Raw genomic sequence first — 24,097 nt, 5'->3', positions numbered from 1 at the left:
GAAATTAAATACAGTTGGTAAACAAAAAAATGCCAAAAAAAAATATAAAGACTAGATTTCCAGATAGGGAATGATTGATATTTTTTGCAGATGATGAAGCCAAATCTAATAAGACCGCCTATGTACATACAAATTTACAACTAAGAAACACATTTTACCCTTTTTTGGCTTTTTTTAATGGACACAGGGTATACAACTTGCAATATAATTGTAAAGAGACTAGAACAGTGTGTCAATCAGACGCGTGCGATCGACTGTAATCTTTTCGAATTGTTTTAATCAGCAGTTACAAATAATCTTGATTTTCATGTAGATTTATATAATTACATACATATTTATGTACAATATTCTGCCTATAAAAGACCCAGCGCAATCTCAACTGAACAAGTGCTGTTCGAGAAGCGTTAATGATCGGTCCTCTGCTCGCGATTCGATAATATAACGATTTTTAAACTGGTTGGTGAAAATAAAGTGTTTTTTATTAAAGATTTATAAACTGTTTATTGGAAAGAAACAACGCCTAACGCCTAGTCTATGTAGAGCAAATAATGCATATAACTTATAAACATTATGCGACGGGAAATATTATTGATTCTAAGGCCACATAAATTACTAAATTCATGTTTATTTATATATACGCTGCGGCGGGGAATAATTATTTTATTCCTTCTGATAAATGGACTGTATTATTTTTATTTTATCAACATTTTGAAATAGGCAATATTACTGATTCTAAACCGCACAAGTTATAAGATCATGTTTATTTATAAACATAACTGTTTTGGCAAAAATAAAAGAAACCGTTTTCTTTTAAAAAGTTAATTTTAACGAATGTTTTAATTTTTTTGTTAATATAAATAAAATATATTATATTTAATTGCTTTGTTATAGAAAAGGTGAAATTCACTTTTAAATGAATGCACAAATCCTGTCACTCGTCGTAAATTTAAATTCTTTTAATGAAAATATTTTTGCTGGACAATTTCTACATACACATGTAAATTTAACATTAAAAATTATACAACAATATGAGTGAAAGTGCACCTACATACATACAAATTTAATCACAATATATTAAAAAATCAAAATTATTTTACGGGTATCAACAGCAATCGGTCAAGCTGTCAACCAAGATCACAAAGTTATCATGTAAAGTTTAATGAATGCATTCATGCAGATGTCTAATGTAAACGCTCTACTGAGTGACCTATTGCAACATAGTGATAATGACAGTGAAAAAAAATAGTAAATGCAGTATTATAATTCTGATTCTGTTTTTGTTTACAGAAATAAGCAATAAGACTCTATTTATTGGTTGATTTTTAATAAAATAAATATGTAACCAATCTTTTTTTTTTAGCTCATAAAATGATTCTAACTGCAATACTTTTTCTGCTTGTGGGTGCATTGAGTGCCATCTACATGTGGTTTCAACGAAATCACAGCTATTGGAAGCGCAAAGGAATTCCTTATATAAAGCCTACTCCCATTTTGGGTAATACCTTGACGGTGTTCCAGCAGGCGAACTCCTTTGGCATGCATATCTCGAATATATACAAGGATCCTCGGATGGAGCACGAGCCTGTCGTGGGCATCTATGTCATCAATAAGCCGGCTCTGATCATCCGGGAGCCGGAACTCATCAAATCTGTTCTGATTAAGGATTTTAATCGTTTCTCGAATCGTTATGGACGCTGTGATCCTCATGGAGATCCCTTAGGTGCAAATCAGCTCTTTTTTGTGCGTAATCCACAGTGGAAGGAGATTCGCACCAAGTTGACGCCAGTCTTTACCAGTGGTAAACTGAAAGCTATGTATCCTCTGATGCAGGAGGTGAGAAATTCTCATGGGAATCATGCAGGACAGTTCAAATGATTTGTTTTTTTAGATAGGCGCAGATTTGGAATCGCATTTGGCAAGACATAATCCCGGCATGAAAGGCCCCTATATCTCGGATATTAAAAGTGTTTGCTCGAGGTTCACAGCAGACTCGATTGCAACCATTGCCTTTGGTATTCGCGCTGACAGCTTGCAGAATCCGGATGCAGAGTTCCACAGACAGGGACGGAAGGTTTTGGAGGCAACTTTACTGCGCAGCAAGGATTTCTTTGTGGCCTTCTTTCTGCCAAAGCTCGTGTCCCTGCTTCGTGTCAAGTTCTTCACGCAGGAGTATACCGATTTTATACGCAAGAGCATAACCCATGTGATGGCGGAACGAGAGCGTTCGTCCACCATTCGCAATGATCTCATTGATGTATTAGTGGGACTAAGAAAAGAGGCAGCCCAGGATCCTTCAAAGCCGCATCTGGCCAGAAACAAGGATTTTCTGCTTGCTCAGGCGAGTGTCTTCTTCACTGCTGGATTTGAGACATCCTCATCGGCTATGAGCTTTGGTCTCCTGGAGCTGGCCAAACAGCCGATCCTCCAGGATAGATTGAGGCAGGAAATCAATGAAGCTCTGCTGAAGGATGGCGGAAACTTGAACTACGAGACAATCAATTCAATGGAATATCTCGATATGGTGCTGAATGAGGTCCTCCGCTTGTATCCAGTGTTGCCCTTCCTCGATCGAGAGTACCAAGGCATCAAGGGTCAGACGGATCTCTCCTTGGAACCCTACTACAACTACAAGTTGGAGACGGGCATTCCAGTCTTCATACCTGTCTATGGTCTGCAACGTGATCCCAAGGTAGGTCAGTGACACTCCTCTTTGGACTTTATTCTATCGGTCTTTTTATCAGTACTGGCCAAATCCGGATCACTTTGACCCCGAACGCTTCTCGCCTGAGAATCGCAAGTCGATTGTTTCCCTGGCCTATCAGCCCTTTGGTCTGGGCCCTCACAACTGCATTGGCAGTCGAATTGGCCTGCTCCAGGCTAAGCTGGGACTGGTGCACTTCCTCAAGAATCACTACGTGCGCTGCTGTTCGAAGACTGTTAAGGATGTGGAATTCGATCCAAATACCTTTATACTGCAACTGAAAACAGGCCCCTTCCTGGAGATTATTTACGATGGACTTTACGATGATAAGGCTTAGATTCTAATCTTGGAAACAAAATAAATAAAATATTTAATATATATTTAAGTCAAATCATTTAAATGTTGAAGCCGAAGCACTCAAAAGAATGCTAGAAGATTATATTCTTTCAGTTACCCGACAAACCTTACTTCACCGATTTTGTATGTTATTAAAGATAGGTTACATAAGATTAATTTCTTTAATTGTTATTTTCAAAACATACTATAAGTATGTTAAAGATGTTAACAATGTTCTAATAAGCTGGAAAAGGATAAGAAATAATATGTATTACTATATATATATATATATTTAATGGTATTTTTTTCTGTTACCCCTGTTGAGTTCCCGCCTGACTTGATCCACATTGCAAATAAAGTGATTAATCATTATTAAATCGTGTTCGACAGGTGCTCTTGAAAAATTTCAAGATTGCGTGATAGGAGCATTTTAAAGATCGATTTAACTTAAGATTGATGACAATTTGATGGCAAACAAGATCGTTTTACTGTAACAGATTCAAATATTATATAAGATGCGGTTATGCAGCTTAGATTTCAAGATTTAAAGCCGTTTTTGTATTGGAAATGAGTGACATTTAGTTTTGAATAATTTTACTTTATATTATTTCTTTATTTTTTTTATTTTTATTTAATTTAACACTTTACAGTTTCAAGACTTTTTAATAATATGTTTTTTCTTCAAACAAAACTAAATTTCTGTTGTCTATTTACTATAAAATTTTTGAGGTGTGCAATTAAGTATTGTTGCAATTAAGCGAATTACACTGTATTTAACTTTCAATTATTTTGTAACACACATGAATAGAACAGTTTAATCGGGCATATAATAGTTGGAGAGTGCTTCAAAGTCAAGTTAGTCTATTTAGTTTCATATAACGGAGAGATTCTAGGCACTACTTCCCCCTTCCTTACACTTTCCCATCCCACTCTCCAATGAGAACAACGACACGCAAGTCGTCAATCAAAATGCATTTTCGAAGATGTCACATCAAGAATTTGATTTGGTCGGAGAGAAAAAAAAACCAATTTAAAGTGACATCTCACGCGAGTCTCCCAGTTAGTTCCAAGTGAATCGCTGACAGGTGTATTGCTCGCAACCGATCCTCTAGAGGTCCGTCATGTAAGTAACTACACTCCCAGGGGATCACGCACTAGCCTCAGATGTATTCCACCTTTGGCTTGGAGTATTATTGCCTTGGGATCCAATTTCATGCGTCGTTGTGTCCGCTCCGAGGTGGTGACCAGATGATTGCGCAGCACATAAACCAAACCCACCTTGGCCTGCAGGAAACCATAACGTTCGCCAATGCAGCCATGTGGTCCCAGGCCAAAGGGCATATAGGTGTACGGGGTGAGGAGCTTGCGATTGGCGGGGGAGAAACGCTCCGGTTGGAACTGACGTGGCTGGGCAAAGTACTTGAAATGAAACAGAAGAGGAAAAGTTAGGAAATAATACTGAAAGAAGGCTTAAAACATTGCACACATTTCCAAAACTTAGTATACACACAGAAAAATACAATTAACTTTTGAAAAAATGGATCAAAATGTATCCTCAAAAACGTTTGGTTCTCGAAAAAAACCTTGTTTCCGTTACGGCTCCGATATTATGGATCGCACATATTTAAAAAGCAGGGCAACAACTTAAAACTGGTCATATTATTGTCATATAGAATGTCATTACTCAAAATACACGATTTTGCAGAAATCGTAGTAAGAGTTTTCAATTCAGAAGTTAAAAGAACAAACATTTTAAATCTCAAATAAAGACTTTACAAGATTTGAATATGACATTTAAGCACGATTTCTGCATTATTGATTTAAAAATCGTGATTTATTTTTTTTGAATATTTAAAAAAAAAATTAGCTTAAAAATCGTGTCTTTTTCGATTTACTACTTATTATTAAATCAAAAATCATTCTTTTTTTAATATTTCTGAAACTTTAGTTTCTTTCAAATATTTCAGCATCATTACCTTAAAAATCGATTATTTTCGAATCTTTTTGCATACTTGAATCAAAAATATTACTTTTTTGAATATTTTCTGAGCGTTAGCTTAAAAATCGTAATTGCCTTTTCTAGCAGGGGGTTAGAAGGGAAAAGATCTTAATCTGTGTAATCTATCATTCTCTCACCTGAGGATCCATATGAAGTGCATAGGCTGGAATGTAGATGGGCATGCCCTTGGGCACACTGAACTTATGGAAAGGTGTCAGAGAATAACCATTCTCAAGGGTACACTCGCGATCGAGGAACGGCAATGGAGGATACATGCGCAGCACCTCCTGGAGTATCATGTGCATGTACTCCAAGGACTCGATCAATTGTTGACTAACTTGCCCGCCACTGGCAATCAAGGCATCTTTAATCTCTTGTCGCAAACGTTGCTGCACCTCTGGATTCCTGGCCAGCTCGAACATGGCAAAGGCCATTGTGGATGAGGACGACTCGAAGCCGGCGGTAAAGAAGAGTACGGCCTGTGCCACCAAGATGTCGCCCTCGAATACAAACTGATCCGTCTTGCCTTCGGCCTTGGCCTTCAGTGTGCTCCTCTTGAAGTCGATGAGGAGATCGATAAGATCATTGCGTGTTTGATTCGTTCTCTCCCGCTCGGCCATCACATAGTTGATGGTGTTTCGCAGAAACTTGGTGGGTCCGGCTGGCACCACCTTGAACCCCAAGTGGGGCACCAGTTGTGGCATGAAGAACACCAAGGTGAACTCCGCCGCACGCATCAAACTAAACTCAAAGACGGCACGTCCATGACGACGGAACTCGCTGTTGGGCTGGGTGAAGCTGTTGGCCTGGACGCCATAGGCCACCGTGGCAATCACATCTGTGGTGAACAGTGCACACAGCTCCTTGGCCTCCAGATCGAAGCAACGCATGCGCTCATTGTGCAGCGGCTGTTGGCGGAGAAAGGCGTCCAGATTGCAGCCCACCTCGTCGATTAGCGGGAACATGTTCTTCAGCCGGTTGCTGGTGAAAAATGGCGATAGCTTTAGTCGCACCTCCTTCCACGCCGGATTCTTCAAGAAGAATATGTTCTGCGATCCCAACGGATCCCCTTTATAGTCGGAATTTGAATAACGATTGGAGAACTTGGGAAAATCCTTGACCATAATCCGTTTAATCAGCTCCGGATCACGTAAAAGCAATGCCGGCTTATGGAACACATGTATGCCCACAAATGGCTTGTCCTGTGCATCCGGATGATTGTACAGCTGCTGAATGAAATCCGCTGGACTGCTCCTCAAGCTCAACATGCCCGCCAAGTTGCCCAACAGGATGCTGGGGCGCAACTCCGGTACTCCTCGACGCCTCCAGTAGGCATAGTGTTGCCTCAGCAGGCAGTAGACAGCCAAAAGCAGGATGATTCCAAGCAGAAGCCACATTGCAAGCGACATCTTTACAGTTCCAACCACGTCGAGCAACTGACTCGGATAAAGCGAACTCATTGCGGGTTTAAGCCGATCTCGAATAGAAGATTACCACCTAGGTTCAGGCAAAGGTTGCTTCTGTTTTGTGAATGAATAATGCTTCTTTGTGTTTTCCATTTTCATACCTAAAAGAATATAAGATAATATATGAGGTTATTGTTAGGTTATGTGGAATAAGAGAAATAATAATTAGATGCAAATATTCAAATCTTTACCTCTTTTTAGCTGAAATGAGCCTAATATTTGTAAAATATTTTATGACTATACACCAAGAGTGAGTTGAAAATAAATGGAAAAAGAAAAATGTACATTATTCAGGTCATGAGAAATAGAAGATATAATAATTACATGCAAATACTCGAATCTTTACCTCAATACGACCAAAAATAGATAGATATTTTAAAAATATTTCATGTCAAGAACCAAATAATGCGTTGAAAATATGTGGAAAGGAAAATATTTTCGTTATTGAGGTTATGTTAAGTAGGAAAAATAATAATTAGATGCCACAATTCAAATCTTTAGTTCTATTGACTGAAAATAGCAAAATGTCTTAAACATATATCATGACCATAATCAAATGAGTTGGAGAAATCGAAAGACAACGTATTCAAATCTGGATATCTGTTGATATCATAACCTACAAAATAATACAATTCTAATTCATTTACAGTTACCATGCTGCCATTTTGGTTGTTTCTGCTGCTCCTCACGATCTTTTTCAGCTATCTACGCCTGCAGTATTGTTATGGCTACTTTGGACGCCATAATTTACCCTTTTTGTCCGCCTCCAACTGGCTGCCATTGGGTCATCTGAAGGAGCTGCTGTTCCTGCGCATCTCATTTGGAGATCTTTTCCAGAATATCTACGCGAATGCAGGGATCAGTCAGGAGAAGCTGGCAGGCTTCTTTATCTTCCGAACGCCTGCACTGATCCTAAGGGATCCGGAGCTAATACGTCTAGTGCTGATCAAGCGATTCGATAGCTTCTTGAATCGATATGAAGCCGCCGATGCAGTCAAGGATTCGATGGGTTCACTAACGCTGCCGTTGGCCAAGTATCATCAGTGGCGGGAGAGTCGCCAGTGGATGTCCCAGATGTTTACCAGCGGACGGATGAAGCATCGAATGTATCCATTGATGCAGCAGGTGCTCCACGATCTGGAGCGGCATCTGCATAGGAAAATGGGTGGACAAATGCAGCGAGAGCTTCCATTAAGTGAGATGTGTCAGCTGTATACGACGGATGTGACGGGCAAGCTATTCTACAGCTGGGATGTGGGTGGACTGCGTCATTCCTATTCCCCATTGAGGCAACAGACCAAGGAGCTCTTTAGGCCCAGCCTTAGGAAGGTGCTGCACTTCATGTGCGTCTTCTTTCTGCCCCAATGGACGGGCTACTTGCATGCCAAGGTTTTTTCCGAGCCATATGCCCGGTTCATGCGACAGCTGGTGAGACAGCATCCTGGCCAGCATCAAGGTGATCTTATTGATCAATTGGAGCAGCTACAACACAATCGACCTGGCACACATTATGCCCAGCATCCGGATTTCATTGCCTCCCAGGCTGGCATCATTTTGCTGGCCGGATTTGAGACATCATCCGCCTTGTTGGGATTCACTCTTTATGAGCTGGCCAAGCAGCCGGAACTGCAGCAGCGACTGAGGCAGGAACTGTGTGCCGCCTTTGGAGGCGACTCCTTGCTAAGCTATGAAGTGGCAGTTGCTTTGCCGTATCTCAAGATGGTCTGCCTGGAGGCACTGCGTCTTTATCCCGCTGCCGCCTTTATTAATCGGGAATGCACGCCAGGTCAGAGCGAAGGCTTCTCCCTGCAACCACATGTGGATTTTGTGATACCCGCCGGCATGCCAGCTTATATATCCATATTGGGATTGCATCGTGATTCAAAGGTAAGTTTGAAATTGATTCCCAATCGCAACTGCAACTCTTCCATTCTCAGTACTGGCCCAAACCCCTGCACTTTAATCCCGAACGCTTTGCACCCGAGCATATTGAAAGCATTGTGCCCATGACTTATATACCCTTTGGAGCTGGTCCTCATGGTTGCATTGGAAGTCGTCTCGGTCTATTGCAACTCAAGTTAGGAGTTGCCCATATCCTGAGATCGCATCGTGTGGAGATTTGTGAGCAAACAGTGTCTGAAATCCGCTTCAATCCCAAGACATTCATGCTGGAGTCTGTGGATGAGATCTATTTACGATTCTGTAAAGATCCCTGCTAGATACTATATATCATTCATTCCGCAATTACTATCTGGCTGTGATACCAACGAATCATCATCAATAAACGCTTACTAAATCATCTAATTATCTCTCAGACACGTGTTTTCATGTTTGAATCAAGTTTTCAGTCAAAAAAATCGAAATTGGAAAAGTACGAGTATTTTGTTGTCACGCAAGGTCGGATGTATTACGTATATTGTATGTATATAAAGAATTTATATATATATAGATAATTACAGTCGTGCTTTTCCAATCTTACCTAATCTGGCTATATGAACTTATAAACTTTAAGATAACTTTCAGAAAATTATAAAGTAATATAAAGTCAAATCCACGCATTTAAAAACGGAGCAGTTGAGTGTGTTCGACTAAAAGATACCTTATCCATTTGTTACTCAATGGGGATGAATGCGACAGACTTACTAAACTCGAGGTTTTATATTTAAAACTATCGCTTTAATTCGAATCATTTTTTAAAACTTTTCAACTAAAAAAAGATATTTTGTCCTTAGTTCAGAATATATAAATATTATAATTTTTGTTTTCATAAATTCATTACATCAATAATTGAAGCTGATCCTTCTCCTGTTAAGTATTTATTCACTTTAATATTTCCGAATTTTATGCACAATTTTTGGCAAAATTAGATCGCAGTGCTCCTTAATTGTTGTGGTCCAGTTTGCCTAGCTTTTCCTCAATGTCCTTGATGCGACAACGGACTTCGGGTGCAGAGTCGCGTTGGAATTTGGTTAGATTCGTTTCGAAGTTTTGTTTGAGCAGCGCCAGAGTTGCCTGATCCCGGTTTGGGCTGAGACGCTTGATCAGCATAAGGACAATGTTGAGGGCTTCCTTTTTGAGACCCGTGTGGGGTACAGCTGAGGCTAGAGTGACTGCGGCCAGGACATCGCTGCAGATCTTCTGTACGATGGCCTCGCGTGTTTGCAGTGGCGGCGGTGCATCCGTTTTGGGTTTCTTCTCCAGATTGTTGCGCTCCAGCGGCAACTCCGGCAGCTTGGCTGCCTCGTCGAAGATGTACAGACGCTCAATGTACTTGGTGAGGGCGGCCAGGAGACTAACTTGAACGGGACGCGTGCTCTCGCTCAGGATGTTGGTGCAGTTCTCGGCAAAGAAGAGCTGATACCTGTGCTGGGTTACGATGGCATGCTTCGGCCAAGATTTGCCCAGCGTCTCCCAGACAATCTCCTTCAGCTTGTTCAGGATTTGGGCACGCTTGTTGCGCTCATCAGCTGTCAAATCTTTTTTGGCCAAACTGGTGCTGGGCTCGTCATCATCATCAGAGTCAGCGGCACGCAGCTCCTTCTTCTCTATCAGATACCAGATCATATTGTACACCTCCTCGAAGCGATCAGCCTCGAGCACATCCAGAATATCACCCAGCGCACCCAGAGCCATGGTGCGATACAGTGGCTCCTGTTTGCGTGCCTCACGCATGGCGGCTTCAATGATGTTGCCACAGATCTCGTGCTGGCGATCGAGATTCTTGCAGAGTGCAGCCAGAGCCTGCAGCAGTCGCTCCTTGCCCTCGAAGGTGCGTCCCTGCAGGCCACTTAGCAGCAGCCTAATGAGACGCACGCGATCCGCTTCCTCCAAAGAGCTGCTCAGTCGGGTGGCAATATTCTGGATAACGTTGGCTGCCTGCGCCTTGCGTGACCAACTGGCATCAGTCAGCGACGACTCCAGCTTGGGTATGATGACATGCAGATTGAGACGAATGCCAGCGTCGCCCGGACTAATATCATTCCACAGATCCTTCCACAATTCAATGTTTGCCTTGTTCTCCTCCGTTTGTTCCTCGTGCATGCCAAAGAATATAAGCGGCAGCATGCAGTCCATGTAATCCTTGAGCAGCTCATGATGACGTTTATTTATCGCTTGTATGGTCAATGGAATGGAACGATTGCTCGGCTGTTCCACATACAGGTCATCCAGCTTGCCAAAGAGATTCTTAATGGATTGCTCCTGCGAAGACAATGAAAATGTAGTTAAGTTGTTTTGCAATATTAAGATAATCAATTCTATCCCACCTTGGCCAGACCCATGAGGTGTCCAATCGCACTGGCATTATATTTGCGCACTGTCATATTGCGATCCTTGATGCCGACAAAGCAGGCACCCAGATATTTGCCCACCAGTGGCGTCATTTCTTTGCCCAATCGAATGCTGATCTGCAAGGCGAGAGATTTGAATGAGTAAAGAGAATTTTGTGAGAAGCAACTGACTCACCAGACACACAAAGTGTGCACAACCAATTTTGGTGCCCAGATTGACGCTGGTTTTCATCAGCTCCAGCAATTCAGGGGTCATCCGCTCCAGCACTTGGTAATCAATGAATCGCACACACTTGTTGATCGTCTCCATGGTATGATGGGATTTGGCAGCCTCGGCACGCAAGCTGTCAACGGCTTCCTGGGCTTCATTGTCCGCACCTAGGCGTGTAGACACATAGGATAACTTGGTGTTCTCCAGTTCGCCGGTGGCACGCAGCAGACATGGTATGAGCGTTGCTAGATGTGGAGCAATTAGTGCTCCCGACGAATCAATCATATCCGAGATGGTCTTAATGCTGACCTTGCGAATGTCGGCCACCTTGTGACCCACACCCACCTCCAGCAAATAGGGTAGTATGGATGAAGCTACAGCTGTGCCCGACTTGCCATGCTCCAGGGAAGAAGCCAGCACGCATAGCTTGCCCAGAAACGAGGCTGTGCCATGGGCGGTCATGCGTGTGCCCTCGTGTATATCATCCATGACACGGAATAGCTGATACCAAAGCTCTCGCAGCTCTGGCTCCGGCAACTCATCCACATCCATGGTCTCGGGCGTCACACGACGCGGACTGGCCGACGGATTGGCAGTGGCAGCTATGGGCAGCTGCTCCTCGGTGCGAAGACGCAGTCCATTGGGACGCTTGAGCAGATCTCGGACAGCCAGGCAACAGGCAATCCGCACACGCCACTCGGTGCAGGTAAGATTATCGAGCAGTTCCCGCAATATTTCCCAATAGTATTGCTCCGTTATCTCCTTTGAATCGCTGACAATGGTGTCCCAAATGGATATCATGGAGTTTTGAATCTTGGGCGTGGGATCATATTTGTAGCGATACAGGCGGGGTATAATCTTTCCCAGATACGGTTGCATCTTCTGACGCGACTCCGCCGAGAGAGTCTTTAATCCAAAGGCAGCGCCCAGTTTGCTGGTCCACGTGGCATTGTGATTGGCCAGCTGCATAAACTGATAGATCATGTCCGGCTGATTAAGGTCAGAGGCCAGAGAACAAAGCTCTTTATAGGTGGTTATGTTGCCACCCGTTGGTGTCTTGCCCAGCATGCCCTCGGCAAAGAGTTCCGTATCCCCCGAGACTTGATTCACCTGACGTTTGCCCCCAATTAGCTGATCCAGCAACGAGTTGGCCAACTCCCCTTGGCTATTCGCATCGGAGAGCGCATAGACAAGGCCCAAACCACGTGAAGCAACATCCTGCACGAATTCTGTGAATGCATAAATGGGATTAGATAATGTACAAATGAATCTGCTTTGGTTTAACCTACCGCTATCATCAGAGAGTAGCTCGGTGAAGGCAAACTGGAGTAGTTGCTTCTTGCTGAGCACTGCGGGTCGATTGCTGCAGTGCTTCACCACCGCCAGCAGCCACACAGAGATGGCCTGACGTGACTGAGGATTGGGCTCGGTCACCAGGCGTATTAATGCATTCAGAAACTGCTCGAAATCCTCATTGGTGCAGTGAACATTCTGGAATGTCTCCGTCGGCGGACCCTTGTTCACATCATAGCCACACAAGGTGATGACAATGGCCTCCGAGATGGCGATATTCAATGCCGCATCCTTTTGCACCTTGGCCAACGTTAGAAACTTCTCCAGATTGCGTTTGGTAAAGTGTGCACCATCGCCAATGGCCAAATAACCCAAACACTTGGCCGCCTCCTCGCGGATCTTCTGTCGGGCCGAGGTGCTGCGAAGCAACTGAAAGACGACGCCGAAGATGACCATTTTGGTGGATGCCTCAATGCTCTTGTACTCGGCCAACTCCTCATCATCCTCGTCGTCATTGTTGCTGCACGGCACTTGGATTTCCACCTGCACGTTGGGAATCTCCACCGTCTTGCCAATCATCGAGGTGCACTTCACAGCCGCCGAGACGAGCAGCCAGCGCGTCTCACAGAGCATTTTGGCTAGAAAACAAGAAAGAAAACTTAAGTAAACAACGACTACGAGATACCCTGCACCTAGGCTCTTAGATACTATAACCCAGGCTGAAAATTTCTCAGAATTCGGTTGAAACTGTAAATCTGTTTCAGGAACTCTTGAATATAAGGTTCAAAGTTTAAGCCTAGACTCAGTTTTATACAAAAATGTATTCATTCAATGGTTTTAATCATCCCTAAATTTTTTAAAGTCTATGAAATTATTTAATACAAAAATTCCTAACTTTTTAAGAATCTAATTAAATTATCTTTCCAATTTTTCAATATAAACTTTAAAAAAAAAATTATAGATTGTAAAATACAAAAAATCTATATTTGTATTCCAATTTAAATAAAATAAAAACTAACAATTGTTTACTGTTTCTTTTATGTATGGATATATAAATAAATTCTAGAGTTATTTACTTACCAATGACTTTGACGGCGTTTATAAACTGCGTCCAGTTGCCGTAATCCTTGTTCGACTTTTGTTCCTTCAGCTGCTCGATTTTCCGATTAAAAGTGTGTCCCAGCACAAGAAGCCAGCCGTGCTTGTGCTCCAATGTTCTCTGCGGTAGACTGGTTAGACACTCACCCACCTCCAGATCAAACTTATCGTCCTGCAGTCCATAAGCCCACAGTATACCATAGACCTGGGCGACATTAATGCGCATCACTTCGGACACATCCTTTAGAGAGTTGCCCAGTGGTTCGAGCAGATGCAGTTGCTTGGATGCAAAAAGCTCGGGTGCAGCATTCAACAGATCATACAGACAGAGCAGACTCGATTCAGCTGCGAGTGACAGAAAATGTTAACTAAAGATTAGAAAACAGTTTAAATTTTAAAACTTACTTCGCTTGGCTTCGACGCCGCGTTGCACGAATTGCAGATATTGGTGGAGAGCATTGGTCTCCTCCTCGCTGTAGTTGATCTTTATATAGTTGCGAAGCTCATGCGTGTACTTCTCATCGCCAGGAGCGGCGACAACGCCCGCCGAGTACCATAAACAGATGCGCAAATAGTCGAGCATCTCCTCGTATACCTCCAGACTGTATGGCAACTTGGTGCGTCCAACGACAACGCAAGAGCTGCTCTTCTTCAGCCTCTTGTTGGCCATTTCATGGACATGTGCCATCATGACATGGAAACTGGGCAACACTACACGTCGCTGTTCCAGCGACAGATGATTAAAGTCACTGATGGACTCGCTGTTGTGTTTGCCCGTCTGGTCAATGGAGGAAAGCATGCTGTAGTTGACATGATCCTTCTTGGAAGTGCCATACAGATAGGTGGTGACATTCTCGCGCAACGAATTGCTGGAAAGAATAAGATAAAATGGATAGATAACTAGAACTCGATTACTAAATTACTTTAACTCGATTTTTTTTTTGACGATCAATCGAGTTAATTAAATTGATTTTCATGAACAATCGACAACTCTAGTCAACTTTTATTCAGCAACAAGACTGTAAAATTCAAAACTTCAAATTGTCATAACTTTGTCAAATTTTAACCGATTTCCTTCCGGATTTTCAATTTTTTCATTATTTGGCCTCTATTTTCATTCTGCATCAAAATTGGAAAACCCAATTTTTCTTCCTTTCCTGTCAATTTTTTCCATACTCTTCCCTTGACACATTTCCAAAAACTTCAAAATGTCATAACTTTGTCAAATTTTAACCGATTTCCTTCCGGATTGTCAATTTTTTCATTATTTGGCCTCTATTTTCATTCTGCATCAAAATTGGAAAACCCAATTTTTCTTCCTTTCCTGTCAATTTTTTCCATACTCTTCCTTGACACATTTCCAAAACTTCAAAATGTCATAACTTTGTCAAATTTTAACCGATTTCCTTCCGGATTGTCAATTTTATCATTATTTGGCCTGTATTTTCATTCTGCATCAAAATTGGAAAACCGAATTTTTCTTCCTTTACTGTCAATTTTTTCCATACCCTTCCCTTGACACATTTTCAAAAACTTCAAAGTACCATAACTTTGTCAAATCTTAACCGATTTCTTTGCGGAATGTCAATTTTATCATTATTTAGCCTCTTTATTTCTTGGTTACAACTTTCCTAGCTGGATTTCCTAATTAATTTTTTTATACTTTCTATTTTTCTGGTATTACTTGTCAACATCTTATAATAATTTGTTGAACTCACCGTTCTCCAGCGATGAGCAGCAACAAGTAACGAGCTGGCGCATAGAATTCCGGATAGCAGCTGGTTAGGAAGACGCTAGTTACATTCTGTACAATCTGTATTTTCGACTCGGCATTGTCCAGTAGCATGGCCAGCAGCAGATGCTGTTGTCCATCTAGCTGCACCTCCGATGGATCACCATCGCTGTCCACGTCCATGGCATCGGATTTAGTCTTCGTTTTCCAGGCAAATGCCGGTGCCATGGAGACCAACGCCTCGCGTATGGAACTATGCAGATTGGGCTCACAGGTGGCCAGATTATTGAAGTAGCCCAGCACCAGTTTCAGATCCTGACTGACATCCTGTGGAAAACTGCGTGCATGCTGAGCCAATGCTGAATATGCTGCATTCTGCACATCATTTGGCTCCACGGAGTCACGTCCAATAACCTTTGTGATGCCCGTCAGTATTACCTTGGATACCTTGGACACCACTTCGCGTGGACCGCTGCAAATGGACATAATGAATGTCAGGGAATTGATTCGAGTAATTCAATACTTACTCTTTTAGTACAAGTTCCACGAACTGAAGCGCCAACACCTTGCACTTCTGATTTGTATTGGTGCCAAAGAGTCCATCGAAGATCACCTGAAGACCCTTGCCCACATTAATGCCCTTGCTACGACACTTGATCAGATACTGCAATAGCTTCTGACGCACTCGGGCACAGCAGGGACGTGTCTGTCGCTCCGTCAGCTGGTTCTGGTTACCAATAAAGAGCGTGTAGAGCGGTGAGGTGACGGCAGGATTGTTAAAGTCCAGCATGGTGCACAGCTTGCTCAGCTCGGCGATGGCGGGCGTGGCGACACTGAAGCGTGTGTCGGCAGAGGCGACCACGAGAAGCACAAAGATTTCGTTGTCGGTGAACACGCTGGCGCAGAGAAAGCGTACAATGCCCTTCTTAATCTTCTCCAGCTCCTCGGCACGCCAATTGTTGGCAATGACACGCTTAAAACTGTACGGACTGAGTCCGGGCGGCACATCCTGCTCCTGTGTGATGCCGTACGGCAACAACAATACATCCTGCAGCAATGATAGAAAACTGGCGCCAATTGCCGGCTTATCCTTAAGTTTAAGCAACTCGGCCCGCTGTGCCGGATCATCGGGAATCTTGATGTCACTCAATATGGGCAACAGCAGCGTAAATAGCTTGTCCTGGTAGTTCTCCACTTTACCTTCACAGCCCACCACCTTGGCGGCCAGAGCAGCTTGTTGTTCCAGCGGCAAACGAGGAAAACCCATGGTTATGAAAATAATGGCAAAGTTCTTGAGAATTGTTGTGCTGTCGTTGGCCGCATACTGATCCAGGAGTGCTTCCACAGGTATTTGCACCTGACCGCGCGATGTTATGCGCCGCTTTATGTGTGTCAGCACCTCAACAACCTGACAAAATTATTATTAGACAACTTTTGCATTCTATTTTTGCAGCGTCATTCAGGATTTGAATTCTATGCAATTTACTACTTGCCTTGGTGCGCACCACATTGTGGGGCGAATTGATTTTAAGAATGACGGGCGTCAAGAACTTGCCCACTGTGTTCTCCAGCTTCTCATCGCTATCCGCATTTCCCAGACGCAGTAGAACGCGCTCGAGAAGCTCTGCCAAAGAATGCAAAAGTTTGAAGACTGAACTTAGATTGGGTTTGTAGCAAATGTAAGCAATAAATCGACTTGCTCACTGCACCAAGTCATGCCAGTTATTGTTGCTTTGCATATTGCATTGTTTTATGAAAGCTGTTGGCTTTATTGCATTGTATTTTTACCAATTTCTGCACCAGGTCCCGCTGTTTCCATTTTGCTTATTTTTCTTTTTTGTTTAGCGTCTGACAGTGTTGCCAGCGAGCTGCAACAGCTGAGTCATCAAGCGTTGCCAGACTACTGAATAGCAAGTCATTCACTCTGCTTCTGCCCTTTTGACAGTGAAGGCGCGCGTTTTAAATGCCAAATAAGAATAAATGTTCAAATGTTGATAAAACTCCCCTAATCAAAGTAAATAACTTATAGGCAATTGTTAACTTTAAACGGATTTATTTAAATTAAAAAGTAGTACATGAAAGTTCATTTAGTTGCTGTCTGGTCTTCGGTGTCTTCAACTATTTAGAGGCTGCAAAAACATAAGCAAATAAAATTTAGATTAGTAAAGAGAAAAAAACATCATCAGTTGCGGAACTCTGTTGATAATTTCAGTTTTTTTACATTTTGTAAAAAAGAGTCAAGGTTCCTCAGCAATTTGTTTTATGAAGACCGTCATGATTTTATCATCAGAATAAGCATTATAAAACTAACAGTTATAGGAACTTAATACACACCTTTAAATATGAAGAAACTGCTCAGTGCTGAAAAAGCTGAAATGGACTTTATAGATACAATTGATTAAATTTACATGTTTTTGTTTTTTTTTTATTCAAAAAGAATAATGCTACAGATATTGTTTTCTTCCGCTGTGGTTGTCCTCACTTAAAACTTCCTGAAGCTCTTCTTGGCGCCCTGACCCTTGCTTACTTTCAAAACATTGAAACGCACGGTCTTTGAGAGGGGACGGCACTCGCCAATGGTGACGATATCGCCGTGCTCAACATCTCTGCAAAAATAAAGAGAGCAAAATTAAATGATTAATGGGATGCATTTGTTTTGCAGGAATAGATACTTTTGCTTAATAATTGTCAGTATTTTTACATTGTGTAAAAAGAGTCAAGTTGTCTCAGCAATTTGTTTTATGAAGACCGTCATGATTTTATCATCATAGTAAGCAAAAGGGGGAATATCTGAGCGGGAATAGATGCACATACCTGAAGGCGGGCGAGCAGTGGACGCTCATGTTGCGGTGACGCTTCTCGAAGCGACTGTATTTGCGCACAAAGTGCAGATAATCACGACGAATGACAATGGTGCGCTGCATCTTAGTTTTGCGGACAACGCCGGTCAGAATGCGGCCACGGATTCTCACATCTCCGGTCCATGGGCACTTCTTGTCAATGTAAGTGCCATCGATGGCCTGCAGCGGGAAGAGAACAGCATTAGTAGGGAGTAAAGTTGGTTCTGAAGGCAAGTGATGGAGTAGGCGGTGTTCAAGGAGCATGCATACCTCACGTGGGGTTTTGAAACCCAGACCAACATCACGGTAACGGCGGAGCACCTTCTTTTTGGTGATGCCGGGTTTCACCTTACGGTTTAGGTTAACACCGAACTGCTTTTGGAAGGCGCGTTCGTTCTGTGGTTAGCGTTGCATTCGACAAGTTACATGGACCAGGGCCGGGTACACAACGTGCGAGGGAGGCAGGGCGTATATGTTTGTGTTGTTGTTGTGATGGTGGTTGTGGAAGAGAGGGAACAAAAAAGGGGGACGCAACATTAGTTACATTTGCACTGCGACTCTTACCTCGGCTGGCGTCTTAAAGCCTAACCCAATTTGACGATGCAAACGCAATCGCTTTTTGCCATTGACGCTCTTGCGACGCGTTGTTGGCACCGAGTGTTGTTTGCGAAATGAACGTTCAGTTTGCTAAAATAAAATAAAATGCGAGTGTGTGTAGATTGTGAGACACCAACGTACACAGCATGCGTACAAGTGTGGTTATGTTGAATACTGGTTGCCTGGGTGTAAATCTCGCTTCACAAAACAAAAGACTTGCAGATCTCTCACTGTGCAGCAAAATGTGTAGTTGAGCTCACAATGCACTTAATATCACATTTCACAATGCATTTATTTTATAGCAGCGCAATAAATGCTGTATTTTATTTAATTTCGAACACATTTTTGCTGCCTTACCTGATCAGCCATGTTGGAGCAAGAGGAAAGAAAGAGCACGCGTTAAATTAGAGATGAGCGATATTTCAGTACTTGGTACTTGCAAAGTATTTTATGGTACTTACGTGATATCTGCGACTATATATTAGGAACGGTGACTAGTCACATTTAATGCGCAAAAATCGAATCAAAATATTGACATTGCAATATTCAAATTGGAATAGTTATTTCATAGATGTAATAAACAAAGACAAATCAGCTTTCCTTACCTCTGGCATTGCTGAACATTGGTAAAATATCGAAACCAGGGGTCTACGACTTATATCGATACATCGACAATTCGTCAAATTAAATTCAGCAGAAAGTATCGATAGGCGAACTTCTTAAATATTTAAATAGTTTTCGCAGATGGCAACTCTAAATCAAATATATCTTATGAATAGCAGGGCTGATACATTTTCGCGCGTCTCTTGAGTTTGAAATTAAATACTTTGCCGCACTCAAGAAACGTTTATGTTAAATTCATGCGTTTACCCTGAAACTGCACTCTTTGCACAGCTATTGACCTTCTGCTTTGGCTGACATTGACTTTGATTTTTGTTGAATGCTAATATTTTAAACCACAGCCACGCTCCATTTACTTGAGTATCCACTTAAGTGGCTTTCGAAAAATGTCCTTTGTGTGTTCGTTTTTCGCTTTTTGTGCGACACACAAATTCTACGGACAACTGCAAATAGCTGCGCACATAAAAAAGTACTTTAAAGACAAGGAAAATTAAAAAATGCGTCAGCGTTTAATCCTGGCATAAGGAAGTAGAATAATGAAACAGCGGAGACGGGAAAATACGTCGGATTAAAAATAATGGCAGCATAAACAAGTGCAAGTAGAGGAAGGCAATTGCATTGCCTTGAAAAGAAGATGCGCCTGCTCTGAGTCCAAGGCGAAAGCAGCTGCGCTGGTGTTGCTATAAATCCGTTTACAGCTAAACGTCACTAAAGAGGACCAGGCGGAGTAAGAGGCTCATGACCAGGACCAGGACGAGGACGAGGCTCAGGTACAGGACTCGACTGCATTTCATTGCCATTGTTAGTGCGGATGTGTGTCTGCAGCATAAAATAACGGCCAACTGGCATTCTCTGCTGCTGATGGGTGGTGACCTTAACCTGCAGCTGCTGCAGCTGTTGGCCGTTGGGCGTGGCATACGTACCAGCATGCTGTGCCGTCAAGGTTTTCCATCGGCCTTACTCGTTGGCAAGGTAAAAATGCTGCGCAACTGCAATGAAATCCCTTTGTCGTGCTTTCGCTGAAGGTTTCCCCATATTCATTTTTCGCATATTTCACTGCAGGTACACACACATACAAATAAACAAACAGTGTGCCAAGTCATTTTTTTTACAATGAAAATATCAACATATTTTTGGTACAAAAAAAAGCTTGGTTTCTCATGTCCTTTTTCTTTCATTAAATTTAGTTGCCTATGGCTCTATAGTGTTTAAAGCATGTTAACTAGAATATATAACAACTTTCTTTGGGCTTAAATATTAAAAAAAATTTTTTTAATGTATTTCTTATTTATTAAATCAATTACTTGACTAACTGTATTTCTGATTGAATTTACAATATGGCCGCTGGAGCGCTCTATTTTAATCAAAATGCGGAAAAAGCTTATAACTTTTTCAGTTACAATATTTTTATGTTAATTGTTGTTGTTTTTCTACTGATGCAGCTGAACTTTGTTGTAAATGAAAAAAGTTTGATGGGCGAAAGTTTGTTAAATATGCCAAATGCAAATTGTACAATATGCGGCCATCATTTCAAATTCAATGTTTAAATATTTATTATAAACACTTTAAAGTCAGTCACCCCCATTACCGCACCCCTGTTCTACGAGCACTTCAAAGTAAATTAAGAAAATAATTTTCATGGCGCATGAGACAATGACAAAAGACGAGAAAAAAGATAACGGCATTAAGTGTACAGCTTAACGGTACATTAGGTAAACAGTGTTGTCAACTTGGGTGCCGCAAAAACAAAAGTGTGTACACATAAAACTTTCAAGTGGCTGTATGGGCGCCAAGCCATTGACCCTGTCAAGGAGCTGGCTTTAAGGGGTTTACAGCCACCCTGATCTCTTCACCTCCCCCTCTGCTCTGCTCAGCTTCATTCTATTCTGTTCTGTTCTGTTCTGTTCTCGTGGGTTGTGTGTAAGTGTGCGTGCATTTGAAAAGTGACCGAGATAATTTTTGGTATGCTTTGTTTGGTTTTACTTTTGCTGTGGCAACACCAAACAAAAAACCCATCCCTTCCTTCCCACTCTCCGACTCACAGAACAGGGCCATACAATTTTGATGAGCAGCAGCTGGCTGCGGCTTTAGCTATGGGTTTTGGGGATCTGGGGGCTACTCATCGGGTGGCTTGTGTTCAACAAATAAATTTATTCGCCCTGGTGTGGGTGGATTTTGGGCTTGTATTTGTAGTACGAGTACCTTCATCAGCAGCCCAGTCCAGCCCAGCGTCAAAAAACAAACGCAACGAAATTATTATGATGCCAAGCTTGGGTTTCCTTTCGGTTTTTGGGACATTGTTGCTTCTGCGTTAGTTATGTATGTATATATAAAAAACTGCCTGCCCACCCTCGCTCGACACATTTATTTTCCCCCTTTATAAAGGGTTGATGCTGTAATTATGCTAATTCCTGTAGACACAACATTCCACAAATACAAATACTGATAAATACAGATACCATGCGCAGAGCATTATTCTAGCACCCCTCACGTTTAAAGTCCAACTGTAGTCAACGGATATTGCTTAAAGACTTTGACACAATTTCCGGTTAGGAACCACTACGGTTCATTAGGAAAAGCACACTTATTTACCTGACAAGTAAATGGATTGGTCTTTTATTTCACTTTTTCTTGAAGCAAATGAAAATTGGCTTGGTCAAACAAAGTCTTAGTTAAACTTATTTACTAACTTTAATTCAGCATTAGGAACTTTTGTTTAAGTTCATTCCCCTACTTGAATGTTACCTGACTCCTAAATAAGCCCGTGCCATCCATCATCGCCAAATGAAGCCTAAATTCAGTTCACTTCCCAACTAATTGAAAACTTTTAGTCCTTAACTGGCCGTGACGCCCACTACAAATCCCCCAAAAACCCCAGTTCCAACCCCATCATCCATCAGCCGATTCACTGATAACCCCACTGACTGTCTGTTTTATAACGACCGCAGAGACCCAACCAGAATTACCCTCTGGATATATCAACCTGTTCTTTTGCTCTCTTTACGGCCCGCTTTGCTGCTTTTATATTCTCACAAAATGCCGTAAAGTTGCCGTACATGGTGTCTTACATTTTGGCCACGGTGTCTGAACTTGGACTTCCGTTTTCTTCGACTCTGTTTGCGCACGACATCCGTTTCCGCCCTAGACTCGCCTCAGATCTGAGCGGCTGGTCAACAGAGTTGCCAGAACAGCGGTTTCCTGTCAAATCTGCCCAAAAGTTCAATTACTTGAAAAATTTGAGAACAAAGTGTAGTGGGAAGCGGAAATTTTGACAGTACTTAATGGGTTCTGCTTTCTTTCGCTCTTTTTATGCCAACAAAAATTGATGTACATTTTCTAGTAAAAAATTATATTTTTATACTTAAATAATATTCAATTATTTTGATTTTTATAATTATTATAATAATCATAATTATAATAGTTTTAATTATCAAAAACAATGTTTTGGTTCCATACTCCTATGATAATATTTTACAGCATGTTGTATTGTTGAAATTTAAAAAAAAATGTTAAAAAACATTATATAAATATCAACTTTCTCAGATTTTTTGTTCATCTTTTTCGAACCAAAGAATTGTTTTTGGCTTTTTCAAAGTGGTCAACACTGCTGGTCAGCTTCGTTTTTCTCTTTCCTTCTTCTCGTAACGCGCTTCGCCTAGATTTATTGCTTTCGCCCGCGCTCGCTCGCGTACCCAAAAAGGAATTCACATTAATTTCTTAAATTGAAGCGCCGACCATCAGAACTTGGCCGCATACAAATAATTCTTGCTCTTTGTTGGCGCTGTCTTCGTGAGAATAAAAATCGATGCGAATTACTTGCCAACAATTTGTGCTGGCTTCGTCGATCTGAACATAATCAAATTGTATGTCTATCGTATATATTGGCATTTTCTAGTGTTTGATGTCTGCTAATTGCGGATTACATATTCTGTTTATTTCATTTCATTTATTTAATTTGCCGCGATATTTAAGCAAAGTGCATTTCTGATCAGAAATTTTGCTTGTTTCTCGTTGAAAAAGTGTCAAGTGGCAACGCTCGAAGTGCTCAACTTGCTCCTAATAGCGTTGCACAACATTAACAGTTTTGGATTTACTGCCTATCGAACATAATTTGAAGTCTTGCTGAGTATATAAAAAAATGAAACGATAGATGAAATCTTTTAAAGAAATATTATAGCCTTCTTTTATGCTGCAATGAAAAGGATTTAATACTACAGTTTTTCGTACGAGTATTCAGTCTAAAGCTGCATCGATATTTGGGACAACTAGAGCGTTGCGTCACTGGCACAATAGTTTGTTGATGTTTATGGCTTTTGCCTGCTGGTCATTCGATGAATGCGTCGATTCGTGGCGCCCCAAAAAAACTATTGTGCTGCATGCTTCGAATAAGATTTACGAGCTGCATTTATGAGCAAGTCTGGAAGCGGGTCTCGGGAGTCTGTGGGGTTTGGGTAATGCATGTTGTGTAATTGCCGCCATATATCAATTGTTAGCAGCCAATTTGGCGTTCGATATAAAAACGCATGCGTTGCCCATTAACACATAATCATCAGAAACAGCAGCAGCTATAAGGACATGGTCCTGGCTTTGGGATTGCGATTGGAATTGGAGCAAAGTGGTGTACATAAAGTGTGGGGCAGTAAAAACGGACGATTGGCCCGCATACGAGTATTTCAGTTGGCTTTACTTTCACTCTGTTGTCCTCGCCTTGTTGTTGATATTGTTGCTGTTGTTGTTGATGCTGTTGTTGTTACCTTCATTAAATTACATACTAAGAGGCAGTCATGTGCGTGCGTGTTTGTGTGTGTGCATGTGTCGCATAGTGTCCTTTGCTTCAAGGATTTGCTGTGGCTCTGTTTCCAGATTCTCAGCCATTTATAGTAGCCATATCCCATAGCCCGCACTTGCTGCCGT

General features: G+C 41.9%; 4 protein-coding genes across 4 annotated transcripts; 1 reads left to right on the top strand and 3 right to left on the bottom strand.

Annotated features, from left to right (window-relative positions):
* The first annotated feature begins 328 nt into the window (after nt 1-328).
* On the top strand, nt 329-8,812 carry LOC117782765 (cytochrome P450 6g1-like). The gene is made up of 6 exons (XM_034619797.1): nt 329-456; nt 1,361-1,833; nt 1,889-2,689; nt 2,742-3,036; nt 7,152-8,389; nt 8,440-8,812. Exons 2-6 carry the CDS (start codon nt 1,369-1,371, stop codon nt 8,719-8,721), a joined length of 3,081 nt encoding a protein of 1,026 aa, XP_034475688.1. The 5' UTR covers nt 329-456; nt 1,361-1,368; the 3' UTR covers nt 8,722-8,812.
* LOC117784042 (probable cytochrome P450 6g2) lies at nt 4,051-6,458 on the bottom strand. The gene is made up of 2 exons (XM_034621640.1): nt 5,174-6,458; nt 4,051-4,456 (listed from the first exon to the last, which is right to left on the bottom strand). Exons 1-2 carry the CDS (start codon nt 6,443-6,445, stop codon nt 4,169-4,171), a joined length of 1,560 nt encoding a protein of 519 aa, XP_034477531.1. The 5' UTR covers nt 6,446-6,458; the 3' UTR covers nt 4,051-4,168.
* A 418-nt stretch (nt 8,813-9,230) lies between the features above and the next one.
* Nucleotides 9,231-17,072, bottom strand: LOC117784039 (proteasome-associated protein ECM29 homolog). The gene is made up of 10 exons (XM_034621636.1): nt 16,914-17,072; nt 16,619-16,749; nt 15,653-16,533; nt 15,112-15,597; nt 13,799-14,262; nt 13,376-13,738; nt 12,292-12,933; nt 10,967-12,231; nt 10,768-10,908; nt 9,231-10,702 (listed from the first exon to the last, which is right to left on the bottom strand). The coding sequence occupies exons 1-10, from the start codon at nt 16,942-16,944 to the stop codon at nt 9,383-9,385; spliced, it is 5,724 nt and encodes a 1,907-aa protein (XP_034477527.1). The 5' UTR covers nt 16,945-17,072; the 3' UTR covers nt 9,231-9,382.
* Nucleotides 17,073-17,523: 451 nt separating this feature from the next.
* LOC117783805 (40S ribosomal protein S11) lies at nt 17,524-18,946 on the bottom strand. Its single transcript, XM_034621351.1, has 4 exons — nt 18,920-18,946; nt 18,236-18,361; nt 17,940-18,145; nt 17,524-17,731 (listed from the first exon to the last, which is right to left on the bottom strand). The coding sequence occupies exons 1-4, from the start codon at nt 18,929-18,931 to the stop codon at nt 17,608-17,610; spliced, it is 468 nt and encodes a 155-aa protein (XP_034477242.1). The 5' UTR covers nt 18,932-18,946; the 3' UTR covers nt 17,524-17,607.
* Nucleotides 18,947-24,097: the final 5,151 nt, after the last annotated feature.

Source organism: Drosophila innubila (genome assembly GCF_004354385.1).
Source record: "Drosophila innubila isolate TH190305 chromosome 2R unlocalized genomic scaffold, UK_Dinn_1.0 1_C_2R, whole genome shotgun sequence".
NCBI lineage: Eukaryota > Metazoa > Arthropoda > Insecta > Diptera > Drosophilidae > Drosophila > Drosophila innubila.
This window is presented reverse-complemented; position numbering and strand designations above follow the sequence as displayed.

What these genes read in the sequence shown, in the direction of transcription:
- LOC117782765 (XM_034619797.1), top strand. Translation starts at nt 1,369, where the DNA reads ATGATTCTAACTGCAATACTTTTTCTGCTTGTGGGTGCATTGAGTGCC. An exon ending in GTCTGCAACGTGATCCCAAG is followed by an intron (nt 2,690 to 2,741) that starts GTAGGTCAGTGA and finishes TCTTTTTATCAG; the next exon opens with TACTGGCCAAATCCGGATCA. An exon ending in GATTGCATCGTGATTCAAAG is followed by an intron (nt 8,390 to 8,439) that starts GTAAGTTTGAAA and finishes TTCCATTCTCAG; the next exon opens with TACTGGCCCAAACCCCTGCA.
- LOC117784042 (XM_034621640.1), bottom strand. Translation starts at nt 6,445, where the DNA reads ATGTCGCTTGCAATGTGGCTTCTGCTTGGAATCATCCTGCTTTTGGCT. An exon ending in CACTTCATATGGATCCTCAG is followed by an intron (nt 4,457 to 5,173) that starts GTGAGAGAATGA and finishes TTTCATTTCAAG; the next exon opens with TACTTTGCCCAGCCACGTCA.
- LOC117784039 (XM_034621636.1), bottom strand. Translation starts at nt 16,944, where the DNA reads ATGGAAACAGCGGGACCTGGTGCAGAAATTG. An exon ending in GGGACCTGGTGCAGAAATTG is followed by an intron (nt 16,750 to 16,913) that starts GTAAAAATACAA and finishes ATTCTTTGGCAG; the next exon opens with AGCTTCTCGAGCGCGTTCTA. An exon ending in CGGCGTCGAAGCCAAGCGAA is followed by an intron (nt 13,739 to 13,798) that starts GTAAGTTTTAAA and finishes TGTCACTCGCAG; the next exon opens with CTGAATCGAGTCTGCTCTGT.
- LOC117783805 (XM_034621351.1), bottom strand. An exon ending in GTTTCAAAACCCCACGTGAG is followed by an intron (nt 18,146 to 18,235) that starts GTATGCATGCTC and finishes TTCCCGCTGCAG; the next exon opens with GCCATCGATGGCACTTACAT. An exon ending in CACTGCTCGCCCGCCTTCAG is followed by an intron (nt 17,732 to 17,939) that starts GTATGTGCATCT and finishes TTATTTTTGCAG; the next exon opens with AGATGTTGAGCACGGCGATA.